General features: G+C 37.1%; 1 protein-coding gene across 2 annotated transcripts in view; it reads left to right on the plus strand.

The window, feature by feature from the left end:
* Positions 1–13,104, plus strand: part of prkcaa (protein kinase C, alpha, a) — a 171,262-nt gene extending 158,158 nt beyond the window's left edge. For both annotated transcript variants that reach the window (XM_079652688.1, XM_079652689.1), the window contains one exon: positions 8,334–13,104. In XM_079652688.1, coding sequence (XP_079508814.1) covers positions 8,334–8,498 — 165 coding nt within the window. In that variant the 3' untranslated portion in view covers positions 8,499–13,104. The remainder of the gene's footprint in view (positions 1–8,333) is intronic.
* The last annotated feature ends 2,390 nt before the right edge of the window (positions 13,105–15,494 follow it).

A 15,494-nucleotide genomic window follows, 5' to 3' on the forward strand; every position in this document is an offset into this window, starting at 1 on the left:
TCCTAAACCACAGATGTGCTCATCACTACAGGACAAGACTTTTGTTGCCACTCTTCACTCCTTTGGGGAGTTTGTGTTTGTGGCTGTTTGTTTACTTGATCCTCACTGCCGTCTTCTCTCATATTTGTCAGGGAAGGTTAATCATCAGAACTTCTGTAGATGCTGTCCTTGAGCATGGTTACAGTGTTGTTTTTGCTTAAGTGATTGTCCCTATTATAACTGATTATCTATTCAAATAATTTAGTATACTACAGGATTATTTTATATTATATAACTTGGACATACAGTGCTATGTTTTCAGTGTTAAACAGTGTTCAAATGAAAATGATCAGCTGGTGCATAATGTAGCAATCCAGACAAAGTAAGGTGCCGGTCATAATATGTTAAACACTGACTATTTGGAAAAAAATTGGCTGCTCAAGATTACATGTTCAACAACAATATTTTCAATATGTTTTTTTAAACAAAGTACTTTAAATTCCCCTCACATTTCTCCAAGAAACCCTTCCTGTTGTTGTTGTCTGGAACATGTATGCATATCCTGGAAAGTTATGAGATTTGAAGTTTTCATATACACAGTATATTGCAGTAAAGCGTGTTACCTGCAAACTCTATAACATCCCTTTCCTCTTTCTCTCTATTCCATTTTACTCAAGCCTCACATGTAAAGTACACAGAAACACTGTGTTCTCATGCGGAAGTATTGTGTTGCCGCAGACTCTAAATCGATCGTGTTTCAGTCAGGACAGTAATTTAAAATATCTTGTTTTGCAAGAATAGACATGTACCATTGAAAAACATCACACTGCACATAATATCAGAGAATGAAAGCCAATTATAATATTTTAAACCAGCTCAGGCTAACAAAGCACCATTTCCAGTCCACTGGATGAGTCTGCCATTTTGTCCTTACTGTCATTAGTGTCAATACTGAAACCAGTCTCACTGTCTCTATAAGTGTACGTAAATTATTCTGTCAGACTGGAGCAAACATTGGGGTAAAACTACTGGTGAGAAAAAGGACACAACTGCATAGATGGTTAGTTTCACTTTATTTATTTAGTTATTCGTAGCTGTTATAGTGCATTTTGAGGCAGTCAGCACGCATAGTTGTCTGCATATGGGTGATGGGTAAGTGATTCCTTCAATAATTAAATTATATACACATATGTACATATTTTAGTTAAAGCTTAGTCACTCTTTTGTTTTCATTTTGGTAGACCGGACGGTTAACATTGTTCTATTGTGGACATTAGGACTGGACAACATTGTATAATCAGATGTTCTTGTAAACATATACTCTACTTGAACATACTGTAATTACATTAACATCCATTATCCATGACCATCCATCCATTCACTCATTCCTATATCTGTTCATCCTGTGCAGGATGATGGGGGTCAAGTGGCGGTATACAACAAGTACAGGTTGCTACTCAGTAGTTTATCTAGGGCTTCAGGGAGTCTACAGCATAAAACAATTACACTGTTATTGCATAAGCATCACATCTACCAGCAAAAGTGTGATTGATACACGGATTGTTGATACTCCAATATGCTTTGGAGATTTATAGTAAATTAAATACTATGAGCCTATGGTAGGTCTCATTATATGAAGTGACTGCAACACGATGTATTCATATTTGTTGAGATTCATGCAGATGTAATTTGATTGCAGTCCTTTGTCACATATCCTTTAAGAGTTGCTTACAGTGCCAAAAATGTGTGTTAAGAATGTAAGACATATGTTGGGCTGCAAAGACAAAAGATATATTCAGTTTCAATTATATTAAACAGAGAAAATCAGGAAATCTCCGTGTGTCAACAGAGCCTAAAAAACTGTGTTTCTTGTCATTTTGATTATCAGATTTTTGAAATAAGTTAACTTTAATATTCCCTTCAGTTGTTTAATTGAAAAGCCAACCAATCATCAGGAATCAGGAAGTTATACCATTAGCATAATCCACTGCCCACTCCAAGAAGAATGCCAGAGTTGTATGTGATTCCATGCTGACAACAAAACCAGAGCCAAGACAACCCCAGCACAGACCTTTTATAGTCTGCAGAAAAAAATAATTAGAGGCTGTGCCTATTGAATAGGCTGATGTCAGTCTGATGAGGAATATAATACTGCCTTGACAGGAAACTCTTCAGTAAAGTCAAAACACAGCTGCAGGCGTATGCTCCTTATCGCATATGCTATATGGGCTGTAGGTCATTTCAAAGCCTCTCATCTGAATGTATAAATAATGTGGCATTCATTTATCATGAAGGCATAATCTCATACAGTATAGATCACATTTGGCTGCACAGTTAGGAGTAGTTTGGAAATCCATGAAGATTACACATGATAAGGCAAAGCACACACACTCTCGCCGTGTCTTTCTATCATTGTCCTTCAAACAAACACACATATACACAAACACACACGCACGCACGTAGACTAAGTGTGAGTACCAGGAGTCAACAGGGGTGACGCAGGTCAGTGTTTCGTGTGTGTGCGTGAGTCTGTTAAACATTCAGTTTAAATATTGTAGTTCTCTTCTGTTTCAACCCCCAAGGGCTCCAGTTCCTCTAATAAGGTGAATCCTGACCTCTTTGTCCATGTAGTCTCTGCTGACCATACGGGCTGGGTGTCATGGAAATGCTGTGTGTGCTTTGTGTGTGTATGTGTGAGTAAATGTGCAGATGTGCAGATGTGGGAAGGTTAAGAGAGATTGAAAACAGCAGAGGAGGAAGATTTCCTTGCATGAAAGCCTCGTCTATTTGCTGCTCATTTGTCTGTGGGGGGAGTTAGTCAATATCGGAGGGGGAGAGGAAAGCTTCTGTGCTTGTATCTGTCCACGCTGAAGTTAAAGGGAGGTGAAGGCATGCAAACGTGCATGTCTTTTTGCAAAGTGCATGCTAAGAGGTGGTTGGTAGAGGTGAATTCTGAAAAAGAGTAAGAAAACGTTGTTAAGTTAACTCTGTTACCACTATAACCTGCTATACAGCAATCCATTATGTCCATCTTACTATGTAATGAAGTGCTGTTCCAAGTCAAATGGCTATAAGACACCTGCCTCTCACCCCTTACTAGGTCCAAGCCTGACACTTTAATACACTCCTTCTCTTTCCTTTTTCCTATCCCCGCTCAATCTCACTTTATCCGCCTGTGACACCTGCGGGATTGCAATCAATACGCTGGCTGCATCCAGCTGAGACATTTAAACCATCTGTATCTGTACAGCCAGGGCATCATACAGCGTGTAGGACTCAGTGTGTGGTAGAACGAGTGTTAGCCAAGTTATTGTTGATCCGTATTTCTAGCCGCCACAGTGCAGCCGTCTGTATCGCATTAGATGGAAGCCACATCCAGCAAGCAGTGTGGGCATGAAATCACGCACATTTCTTGAGTATAACAGTTCTGATTGCCATATGTGGATGTCTGAATGTCTTTGTGGCTAACGGTAGCAGGGAAGGATAGAGAAACAAGTTCATATAGGAAGGCACTGATTGATAGTTATGGGAGCTTTAAATGAAGGGAGGGAGTCAGAACAAGACAGACCGGGAGGACTGAGTCACTGCACAGAAGTCTCTGAACAGAGTCCGGGCAAATGAAGCGCGGGCCTGATGGGATACACACACACACACACACACACACACACACACACACACACACACACACACACACACACACACACACACACACACACACACACACACACACACACACACACACACACACACACACACACACACACACACACAGAACATTATGGCAATATGGGTGAGTTGTGACTCACTGTAGCTTAAAGAAAAAAAGAGAGGCACAGACTGTTGCAACTTCACTGAGCATTTATGCCGTTCCTCAGCCTACGGGAAATAAGAGAAAGACTTACGATTTGTATTTTTTGTTTGTATTTATTTATTTGTATTATTTAATTCCTCAGGAGGGGTCATGAGAATTTGTATTTAATATTAAATAGGTATACAATGTGTAGTTCAACTCTTACACAAAGTCTGATACATTTGGGTTGAAGTAAGGCCACATTTGTTATTCATTTAAGGGTAATTTCCATCATCAAATTCATAAAAAATGCACTGAAAATATTTTCTAGTAAGTCTGGAATTTTACAGAGAAAGATGCTTCAGGAATTTGTCATTGTAGAATTGGGTTGTATTCAACATTCTAGAATTTGTATTCAACATTCTAGAATTGGCATTAAACATAATTGTCATTCAACATTCTAGAATAGTCATTCAAAATAATTGTCATTCAACATTCTAGAATTTGTATTCAACATTCTAGAATAGTCATTCAACATAATTGTCATTCAACATTCTAGAATGTTGAATCTGTATTCAACATTCTAAAACTGTCATTTAACATTCTAGAATTTTCCTTCAACATTCTAGAATTTGTATTCAACATTCTAGAATCTGTATTCAACATTCTAGAACTGTCATTTAAAATTCTAGAATTTGTATTCAACATTCTAGAATGTGTATCCAACATTCTAGAATTTGTATTCAACATTCTAGAATTGTCATTTTATATTCTAGAATTTGTATTCAACATTCTAAAATTTGTTTTCAACATTCTAGAATTGTCATTTTATATTCTAGAATTTGTATTCAACATTCTAGAATTTGTATTCAACATTCTATAATCTGTATTCAACATTCTAGAATTGTCATTTTATATTCTAGAATTTGTATTCAACATTCTAGAATTGTAATTTTATATTCCCGAATTTGTATTCAACATTCTAGAATTTTCATTCAACATTCTATCATTTTCATTCAACATTCTAGAATTTGTATTCAATATTCTAGAATTATCATTTTACATTCTAGAATTTTCATTCAACATTCTAGAATTTGTATTCAACATTCTAGAATCTGTATTCAATATTCTAGAACTGTCATTTAAAATTCTAGAATTTGTATCCAACATTCTAGAATTTGTATCCAACATTCTAGAATGTGTATCCAACATTCTAGAATTCATATTCAACATTCTAGAATTGTCATTCAACATTCTAGAATTTGTATTCAACATTCTAGAACTGTAATTTAACATTCTAGAATTTTCATTCAACATTCTAGAATTGTCATTTTATATTTTAGAATTTGTATTCAAAATTCTAGAATTGTCATTTTATATTCCAGAATTTGTATTCAACATTCTAGAATTGTCATTTTATATTCTAGAATTTTCATTCAACATTCTAGAATTTTCATTCAACATTCTAGAATTTGTATTCAACATTCTAGAATTATCATTTTACATTCTAGAATTTTCATTCAACATTCTAGAATTTGTATTCAACATTCTAGAATCTGTATTCAATATTCTAGAACCGTCATTTAAAATTCTAGAATTTGTATCCAACATTCTAGAATGTGTATCCAACATTCTAGAATGTGTATCCAACATTCTAGAATTCATATTCAACATTCTAGAATTGTCATTCAACATTCTAGAATTTGTATTCAACATTCTAGAACTGTAATTTAACATTCTAGAATTTTCATTCAACATTCTAGAATTTTCGTTTTATATTTTAGAATTTGTATTCAACATTCTAGAATTGTCATTTTATATTCTAGAATTTGTATTAAACATTCTAGAATTGTCATTTTATATTCTAGAAGTTGTATTCAACATTCTAGAATGTTCAGGTCAGTTTACATGGACCCCCTTGAAAACGAGAAGGTTTTATCTTAACCTAATACAATTGCAATATATGATTGGTGAAGCAGAAGTCAGTAGATGCCAGGAGGGCTTTGCTTATACTGTGGTGGTGCTACTTGAGAAAAAAAAATGACAAAACAATGTTAGAGATGCTTCTACTTCTAAGTCTGTCTTGTCATTGAAAGCTGAAACGCTTGTGTCTGTAGACCTATCGGATTACGTGTCTGATAAGACCCAGCTATAAAATTATGATAATCTAACATCTTTTGGCGCGATCCTTTAAAAAACAGTTAGTAAAAAAACATGAATTAATGTTTTGACAAGTCTGCAGACAAAGGCGGCAGGCGAAAAACCTTTAAAATGCGTGTTTTCTGAATGGAGATCGGATCGATCAGGCTAAACTAACCTGTATCCGCTCTGTCCACACTCACAACAACGGCCTACAGAAATAAATAAACCAGCGACTGTATTCGCCATGACACAGACAGTCTGTGTTTTGTACTTGTTTAACTTTTGTCTAGTTTCTGAACAGATATGAGGAGCTGTGAGCTCTGAGGGCTAACAGCTAACGGCTGATGTTTTGGTTTTGTGGGTCAACTTCAGTGACGGCAGGCTGAAATTCTCACCGCTAATTAGCTACCGCGAGATGGCGTCGCCCGAATTTGACGCTCGAGTTGAAAAAAATTGAACTTGACAGTTTGTTTCGGCCCCCTTCAATCGCGCTGCGGCATTCGTATCAACCGCTTCATGCGCACCGAGCGAATTTGCGTCTGTCCAGGTCTCTGCATTGACTTTACATGTAATCGCGCCGCCCCCAAAAACGCATCGTGTCCGTTGTGAACGCAGCATTAGAGTTAAACGCTCCGCTCTTTATTTCTATGACAACGGTGCTATGGTGACCATCCTTATTGCTTACGATTGAAGACTTGTATCAGATCGAGGTGTCTAGGTGGACTAACTCATGAGGACAGAGTAGGATGCAATATACAACTATCCCGTCTCATTTTTCCTTCTCTTTCTCCAGGCAAGCCAATACAATAACTTAAAAGAGATACAAAGAAACTCCTTTCTGCACTAAGCAATCTTTTTTGTCTGCTCTTGAAATTATATTTATGCAGGTTCTGATTTGCTTAAAAAAAACGTTTTCCGTCCTGATCAACTTAACCTGGTTTCTTGGTTACAGCCAATAAACACATTACATTACAGACATTGCTGTAGTTTCTCACCTTGTTAGCATTCCTTGGTAAAACAATTGAAATAGCATGTAGGACGATTGAGCCAAGCATGTCCTTTGCGCTAATCTGATCAAATAAGTAATGCAAATTAAAATCTCAGTAATCTCACATGACCTAGAATTTACACTGTGTTGTGTGAGTGTCACAGAAATGTAATACATTCCAATACTTAAAGGGGGCACATCGAGCTCATTTCTGGATGCAAACTAGGGCTTCTACTAGCACATGGTGACATGCTTTAATGTTCAAAAGCCACATAAATCTTTTTCTCACACTGTCGTTCTGATACCTGTATTTACCCTCTGTCTGAAACGCTACGTTTTAATCAGCCTGCATGTGACATAAGCAGGGGAGACAAATGTTAAATGCTTGTAGAATCCTGTTTTCTAATCTAGGCAACCCACACAAAACTGTGAAACAAGACAACCTAGTCTTATTCACAGTCAGTGGGTTGGAAGGCACTCGAGAAACACAAATCTACAGTGTGTGCAAGTGTGATTTTTCTTTGTCAGAGGGAATATCATTACAGCAACCAAATGAGATGCACACCCACGTTTCCCAACATGCGCATGACCTCCCTTTGCCGAGAAATTTGCTGGAGTTCTTCTTCATCCTCCATGTGACATAATCCGTTTCCATGTCTTCGATTTAATTTGATTATCCTCTCATCACACACGAAAATCCCTTTGATGTGTCAAGTTAAATACTGACAGCTTTCGTCCCTCTTATGAACAAAATAATTAACCCTTGTGTTGCCTGGTTGCACCGAGATGCTGTTCAAGGAATTGTTTCATTGTCCTGTGAGATAATTTGGTTTCTGGTCAAAAGTATGTGGACATCTCTCATATCTGAGACGGTTTCAGATAATAACAAACACAGCTTGCCTTATGGAAGAGTTCCTGACACCATTTCCTTTCATAAAATCAATCACATCGTCTTATGGAAATGGTATTACTGTGTCTATGTTACTATGGTATTCAGAATGGTGCATTTTGAATCAGGTGAATGAGATCTAGAGCATGTAATTGTTTTTTGTTGACCTCGTACTGGATGTTGCGGTGGGGAAAATGAAAGATCAGGTGTAAAATGTTCTATATTTCAAGGCCAGGAAGGGCAGCTGAAATTACAATTACAGTTTGAGAGAGCTCGCAAATGTTATATTGTCCATGCACATTTTCTAGTTGCCAAGCCTAGTGTGATTTTATTTAGTAATAAAGCTGTAGTGTCGATGTTAATGTTTGCTGACGTTTGATGACCTGTGTCCTGCTTAAGGCAAATGTGTTCCCTTCCCTCCACAGAATTGCAATGCGTACACTTTTTCATGTCTGTTCTGTTTTGTGGGTCCGCTTTCACTCTTCGTATTCTTTCACATGCCTTATGTCTAAAGCTGTTCCTTCTCCTGTCCCTTTTTCCTACAGTGTGGCAAAGGAGCAGAGAACTTTGACAAGTTCTTCACACGCACCCAGCCCCAGCTCACACCTCCAGATGAGCTGGTCATCGCCAACATCGACCAGGCCGAGTTTTCTGGGTTCTCTTTCATCAACCCGCAGTTTGTGCAACCGGTGGTCATTAACAGCATATGAGAAGGAAGGGGAGACCTCCCTGAAGAACTTCCCTGCTCACTGCCACCTACTTAAAGCAACTGCCAATATACCGTCTGACCACAACTTGATCAATGCCCTCTGTAATCCTTTATGTATTACTTTTATTTTAAGCATCACTCTGGGGCATGCATTTTTTGTTCTCTACAATATATATGCCAGTATAGATTAGATTGGTTCTGAGCCATCCAAATAATGTATTTACTTCAGGTTAATGATGAGCATGTACTGTAGACAAGGAGGTCTTTCTCTACAGCTGCAATCTGTATTGAAGGTTACCCAATCAGGAGACAGAAGAGTGTCTGGCTTAATTTATCTCTGCCAGTATATGATGATGTTTAAAGATGAAATTAGACTTGGGTTAAAATAGGATTAGATAGCATTTAAGGCATGGATTCTTTACTGGACTTATTCTGGAAAAGGTTTAGATGCTTACAAACATCAATAGATAACATTATGGTCTACAGATCTAGTTGCTTGGTCACGATGTACTTCCATAAGGATAAATCACAATATAGATACAATGTAATGACCCGAAATACACTGACATGAGGCAGTGCAGACACTATAGCCAAATATGAAGGACAGGTGGAGCAGGCGTTGAAACAGCTCCTCGAGATTCAATGTTTCCTGTATCGTGTTTACAGTTTTCTTCCCTTTTGATTTCCTTGTGATAGTATACATTTATATTTTACTACAATTAGATTTTTAGTGTGCGTAGCAAAGAATCCACTAAAGAATGAAAAGTTGCGTAATTAGATAATATGCAGCCTGTAAAATAATGAATTATGTCAGACACATAGGTATGAAAGTGTGTCAGGCTTTGTCTTCTTAGCTTAACCTCATTTTACCTGCTTTTTAAAATGACTAATGAATCGTTTTGCCCTGAGAGTAGCTGCAAATTGTATACTTGCATTGTCAATAATTCTGTGGACAGATAATAATCTGGTTAGTTTGCGGGTAGCGGTAGAAAGTTAATATACCTTAGGTAAAAAATTAAACCTGAAACGTTTACAGTTTGTCAAGATTTAACACAGTGTTAACCACTTTCTCTATCCCATATCTACAAAGCCCCCCATTGGTCTTAAATGTACCAACATTTTGCTAAACTGTTATTTGTTTGTAGAATATAACATATCTTTGTGTGCTACCCATCTAATATTATATCGCATACAGTCTCATGCTTCCAAGCATAGATAAAACACATGGTTAGTTTTCGATACATAAGATGCAAATATATTGGAGCATTTCCTCTGACACTGCTTTGTTGTCCTAAGAACAGACACAATCTTCATGTGGAGATTGTCAACATAATCGTGTTTAGATAAATCCATTTTTTGCATCCCTTTTATTATCATTTATGTATTCAAAAATGTAATGTACTTTACTCTCCTCTTCTTTTGTGATCTCAGACATATTTTCCCATTAGATCAGATTACAATCTGTATAGTATCATTGCATAACCCCTTTGTAAATAATCATTAGTTATTCAAAAGAGTATAGAGAGTTACAGTTTTTATAACAACACCCGAATGTGCTTTTATTACATTAATTATATATACTAATATTTGTATATCTAAAGAAAAAGTAACCCAGTACAGATCAACTTTGTAACAGCTGGATGTCTTTAAAAGAGTCCAGATTTAACAAGTTGTGTAATAGATCGGTTCTACTTGTTTTTTCCAGATTAATCAAAACGTTAATTTAATTTTTTCATATTCAATGGTTTCGACTGCAGATTGTCTGTTTGTTGGATGCGTGTCTGGCCGTTGACTGTCCTTCTGTATCTGCATGCTCTTAGTAGGCATTATTCACGCACGTTATCCGCTATACGCATGCTACGAAGTATAAAACATCTACAAGTTACAGAACAACCCCAAAGTAATGCTCCACTCAAAACCTTTAGAGGTAAGAGTCTCCAACTGAACTCTCAAAAGATTGCAAAAAGTTAAAGCTATGGGAGGTGAATCGTTAATACTCAAAAGATAGATTTTAGGTGAAGTAACACTGGTTTCAAAGCTACAGATTGGCAAATGTGGCCAATAGAAAAACCACAGTCAGGTACCTTAAGAGTGCTGATCTTAGGCCAGCCAGAATTATGAACAGGTGATTGCAGTAGTTTGTAACTACATTGCGGAACATTCACGCGTCAAGTTTAAATAACACATTCTTGCAACAGTAACAGTGATTTTTCCAAAAATAATATAGATCTCCAGTGAAGATGGAGTCAACATTATCAATCTCCTTAAATAGATACTAATACTCAAATCTATTTTTAAATGACTTTCCTAAAACATAGTCCTTGGTTCTAGATATGTGTTTTTTTCTGTGGAAGCTTGATGTATGTTCATTTGTATGGCCCCTGTTCCTTTTTGCCTTTACCTTTCTTAAGGCGATGTGGCATCCAGATCTGGGCGAGTTTTGAGTCAGACTCCCTGCTCGTTGCTAATTCTGTGAATCCACTCGCTCTTTAGTGTCTCATGAATGGGTTTTATTTAATAATGTTAATGTTGTGTTGATGTCACTTTTGAAAATGTCTTTCATTTTGCTTTTAATGTTCGTTGTTGCTGTCAGTGTTGTCCATTTTATTTCTCTAGCTTCTGCTCAGACATTCAGGAATGTTTCAAAGGATATATCACATTATAAAACTCATATCTAAATGCGATAGATAGGAAGCGTTTGTAATAGTGTATCCATGAGTTGTGCTCTCCTACCTTGTTTCCTATAGTATATAACCTTTTTTGCATGTGCCAAACCTGGAAAATGCCAGAACCCGACAATAGCAGCATTGCACTAGCTGTAGTCACATGGATGACTTCTTCTTTGTGGCAGCTTCTCCCTGTTTGGGCTGAGAACTGCCTAAAGCCACCTGCTGTACACTCTGTTGGCCACACATCATATAGCATGCTGCCATGAGTGCACATTGTGTCAGTACGCTTTACAATGCCAGTCAGTTTGATAAAGGACTCCTCATACACGCTAGTACATTTGACTTCCTCTCTAGCTTTGGGCAAAATTGTGTCCGGAAAACAATTAATTTAACATCTGCCGTGAATTTGACAAGTGTGAGAGAAAATATACCTTGTACATACAGACACATCCTTGTCTAACTTGAACCTCTATGTGCTGACTTAATAGACCCATCCCTTTTAATAGAAGATTACTTACTTCCCAAACTTCATTGTGTAATGTATTAAAAAAGTCACAGTTAGTGTGGGCATGAAACAAAGACTACTTACTCTCCCCGTGTGTGCCTTTCCCGACTTCAACAGATATACCGCACATCATCTTCATCATCCTGAACTCTCTACTGTTTACTCCATACCTTTACTCCACTTGCTGTATTTTTAAGAAGCCTTGTTAATTTGCTCTGTGTTTACCTTGTGTTATGCCATGTAAGTGTTTCAGCACATCTCCCAGATGAATCAATGTGAATAAGTTAAAAAGAGGGGGGAAAACATTGCACGCTTGGTTTACATAAGTGTTCCATGATCTGGTCTGTAAATCTGAATTTGAAGCACATTTTTTTTTGACTGACGCCAACAACTTTACAGCCATAACAAAACTACAACTTGACTTCTCCTCCTGTGTCTGCCTGCTTTACCTTTACCTCCCTGTGCCTATTAATGACTGAATTATGTAGTGACTTCATTCATATACTGTATGTATCGACAATATTGAAGGTTGATCATGGGGAGTGATGGAACAATGAACAGCTGATTGACGGGGATTAGATTAATTAACGAAAGATAAGATGGTGTTTGAAGGATAACCCCTGTGCCTCGTCCTATATGAAGCGACCCCCCCCCCCCCCCCCCCCCCCCCTTGTCTTTTCTTGTACGCCCTCTTTCTCTCTACTTGTTCCTCCTTCCACAGTGCCTGGGCCAAGTCAACCCGTCACATTATCGACAGTGTGCTCCTCCTTTCACCCTTTAAATCCCTTCAGGTCAGGAAAGTAGTCGCTTGTTCTTGTTCTATTCACTCTAAATCACCATTGCTGCGCTCTACTGGGAAAGGAGATAGCCAAATGTATTTCACTTTGTTTACAATGTATTAGATGTCCTCACCTTTTTTTTTTTTATTAATAAGGATTGGCAGAAAATAATTAACTTTCTGATGTAAAGCTTTTAAGAGAGAGTCTCCTAGTCTTCTTTTAGGTATGTTTCCTTCAAATGTCTTTCTATGTTTTTGTAGTTTGTCATTGCTCCATTGTCTCCTGTTTGCTGTGTAATCAGAGAGTTGAGGTGAGCTTTCATCTTTTTGGATTTACAGAGGATGCGCAGGAATGCCTTTTCCCTTAGCCCATACAATAACATGCCTCTAATTCTCCCGTCGTGGTTCATTAGGTATCTCAGCACCCCTGTCTTTGTACATAATTGACTTACAGTAGACATACATAGACTGTAAAAGAAAGAATATATTGTATTTTGCAAATGGTGTATGTCTTTTTCCTTCCCTGTCAGCCTGAAACCTTTAAAACTGAGTCTGAGCTTCTTACCTTGTAACTAAATGTGTCATTTGTACCTAATGTATGATAATGCAAATAAAAATTAAAGGAAAATTAAGGTATGTATTTACCTTTATACCACATTGTTGTATGAATCTTATTAGCAAAAGTTTGATTTCATTATACAGTAGATCAGCCATTGCACAAGCAAAGTATTGCTATTAATAAAAGTGTAAACGCTTTTTTTTAACTCAAGCAAACGGATGTTTTGTTTTGGTGGAACAGTAAGGATTGCAGTTCTATAGCAATAATGTAACAGATGGTGTCAATGACTCCTGCAATATTTTTGTGTTAGGTCTTTGCTAATATACTTTATTTGTTACAAAACGGATAAACAGTTACATTTGGTTTTCTTGGGTTTGACACTGGCTCAGTGTATGATAGACTATAATGCCCAAAGAAAAAAGACAGTAAAAAACCGTTTGTATTTCCAATTATTGTTTACATCTTTTGAATAGTTTCCTCCAAACTTGACCTCTGTTTCATTAAAAGAAAAATGCTATAAACAATGGCTAACCAGCACTTTAGCTTCATGCTACCGACTGATAATGTCCTAAAAAGTTTTATTTAGGTTGGACGACACTTAAAGTTTACAGTCCTTGCTCTACTGTATAATATAAGCCTGTTAGCCCATATGTGATAAACGTTTTATATTGCACCAGGAAAAAACATTTGATTTGTAAAAAAGAAGCCTTGATTACAATGTGTTACTTACATTTAAAACTATATGTATTCACTCCTGTGGTGTAATATTGTAATGTAATGTACGTACAGCACAGAATAATTGAACTTCTTCTCATTATTAGAGAAAGCCCTGCAGTGTGTTAACTAAACCAGCTGGCTTGTGTGAGCTTTTGTTTATCGACCTATATGTTTCAGGCCACTGGTTTCTCTCGTTCCTCCTCTACAAATAAACACACAGGCAACGTGTAAACACATCTTCAGCATCTCTTCATCTGTTATGAAACTGCTAAATCGAATAAAAACATGTTGTCCTGTTATGAGAGCTTTTCTAACCTTACATAAAAACAACTGTGTTGCGGCCAAACAAAAAGCCGCCTTCAAAATAAAAGCATAAACTCTAATTAACTCAAATAATGATGCTGACATTACTCCATAAAACAGCAGTAACATGAGTGTTAAACCATTAAATGATACAAATAATGGAGCAAAAGTATATTCGTAAAATGATGATGTCCAAAACTAAATCCAAATTGAGACCACGATAGACTAACTCTCGATTTCAAACATTTGTTGGCTGCACAATGAACCTTTCTGGGCATTTGTTATTCTGAATATCACACAAAACCAGGGGCATATTGTTTCATTTATTTGTATTTTATAACTTATTTTGCTTCACCTTGCTCTGGTAAGCAAAGGCTCATTATTTCTCAACTACCTGAATGATGCCAGGAGGGTTTATGTTTGAGATTAGTGTTCAGCCTGAAAAGCAGAGAAGAAATAGCAAAACAGAGAATGTGTGCACTTCTACAGTACACAGAAATGAAATGTGTGAGAAATAGTCTTCTGAGGGAAGAGATGATGACCTGATTGTCACTAAGAGGTTATGTGAAAGGCCAAGTCAGAGCCAAGCTGATGGCAGCCTCTTCCCAGCCCTGCATATCTGATTGGTTGGGAACAGAATGTGGTGGTTATTCATACTCATGCAATGGTTTCACCAGATGCTCCTAAATGACTGTATGAATGTCCATATGGTCGGAGATGGTTTTGTGTTGAATTTCTCTGCAGCAGCTCAGTCTCTTGAAAACATGATGAAAAGCTACACGATGATAAAACCAACACATTTAACAATTAGCTTGGTCTATTAATGTGGTACACTCCATGCTTTATTTTTCCTATAACTGTTTTCTGCAAATAAAAAGGGTTCCTGATCCCATGTGTAAACATGTGAGTGGGAACACATCCAGTATGAACCAGATGTTAAATAGTTAATCATTTGTCATTTATTTTTGGAATGCAAATTAGAACCAAAGCCACAGAATGATTCTGTTGAAGGCTCTTTTTTCTTTGATAGAACATAGCCTTTATTTTTCCAAAGGCTTATTAACTCCAGCAACAGTTTCTGTCTCAATGGGGCAGCCAATTCAAAGGGGCAGAAACACAAGGCAAGAATGTGAGGACATTTTTAAAAAAAAGCAAACATAAAAAGGCTTGTTGTTAGAGTCAGTGTTAACACTCATTAGCATGTGTCTTCCTACTGCAACCCATTTTTAAAAGCAGTACAAAGCCATTACTGCTGAGTTACTATAGCAATTGAAAGCTGGCTGGATGTTGAGATATAATAATAGAACTTTGTACATGAGCTAAAGGTGGCCATCAGGATCTGGCAGTGTTGGCTAATCCACCTTCATTTTGAACGTGCATTATATCCATTGACATTTTCACATGTAATTGCAGTAACTTAACCTATTAAAACACTTGGGGGAGGAAACAACTGAATTATTGTGCTC

Source organism: Notothenia rossii (assembly GCF_949606895.1).
Source record: "Notothenia rossii genome assembly, chromosome: 1".
Classification (NCBI taxonomy): domain Eukaryota; kingdom Metazoa; phylum Chordata; class Actinopteri; order Perciformes; family Nototheniidae; genus Notothenia; species Notothenia rossii.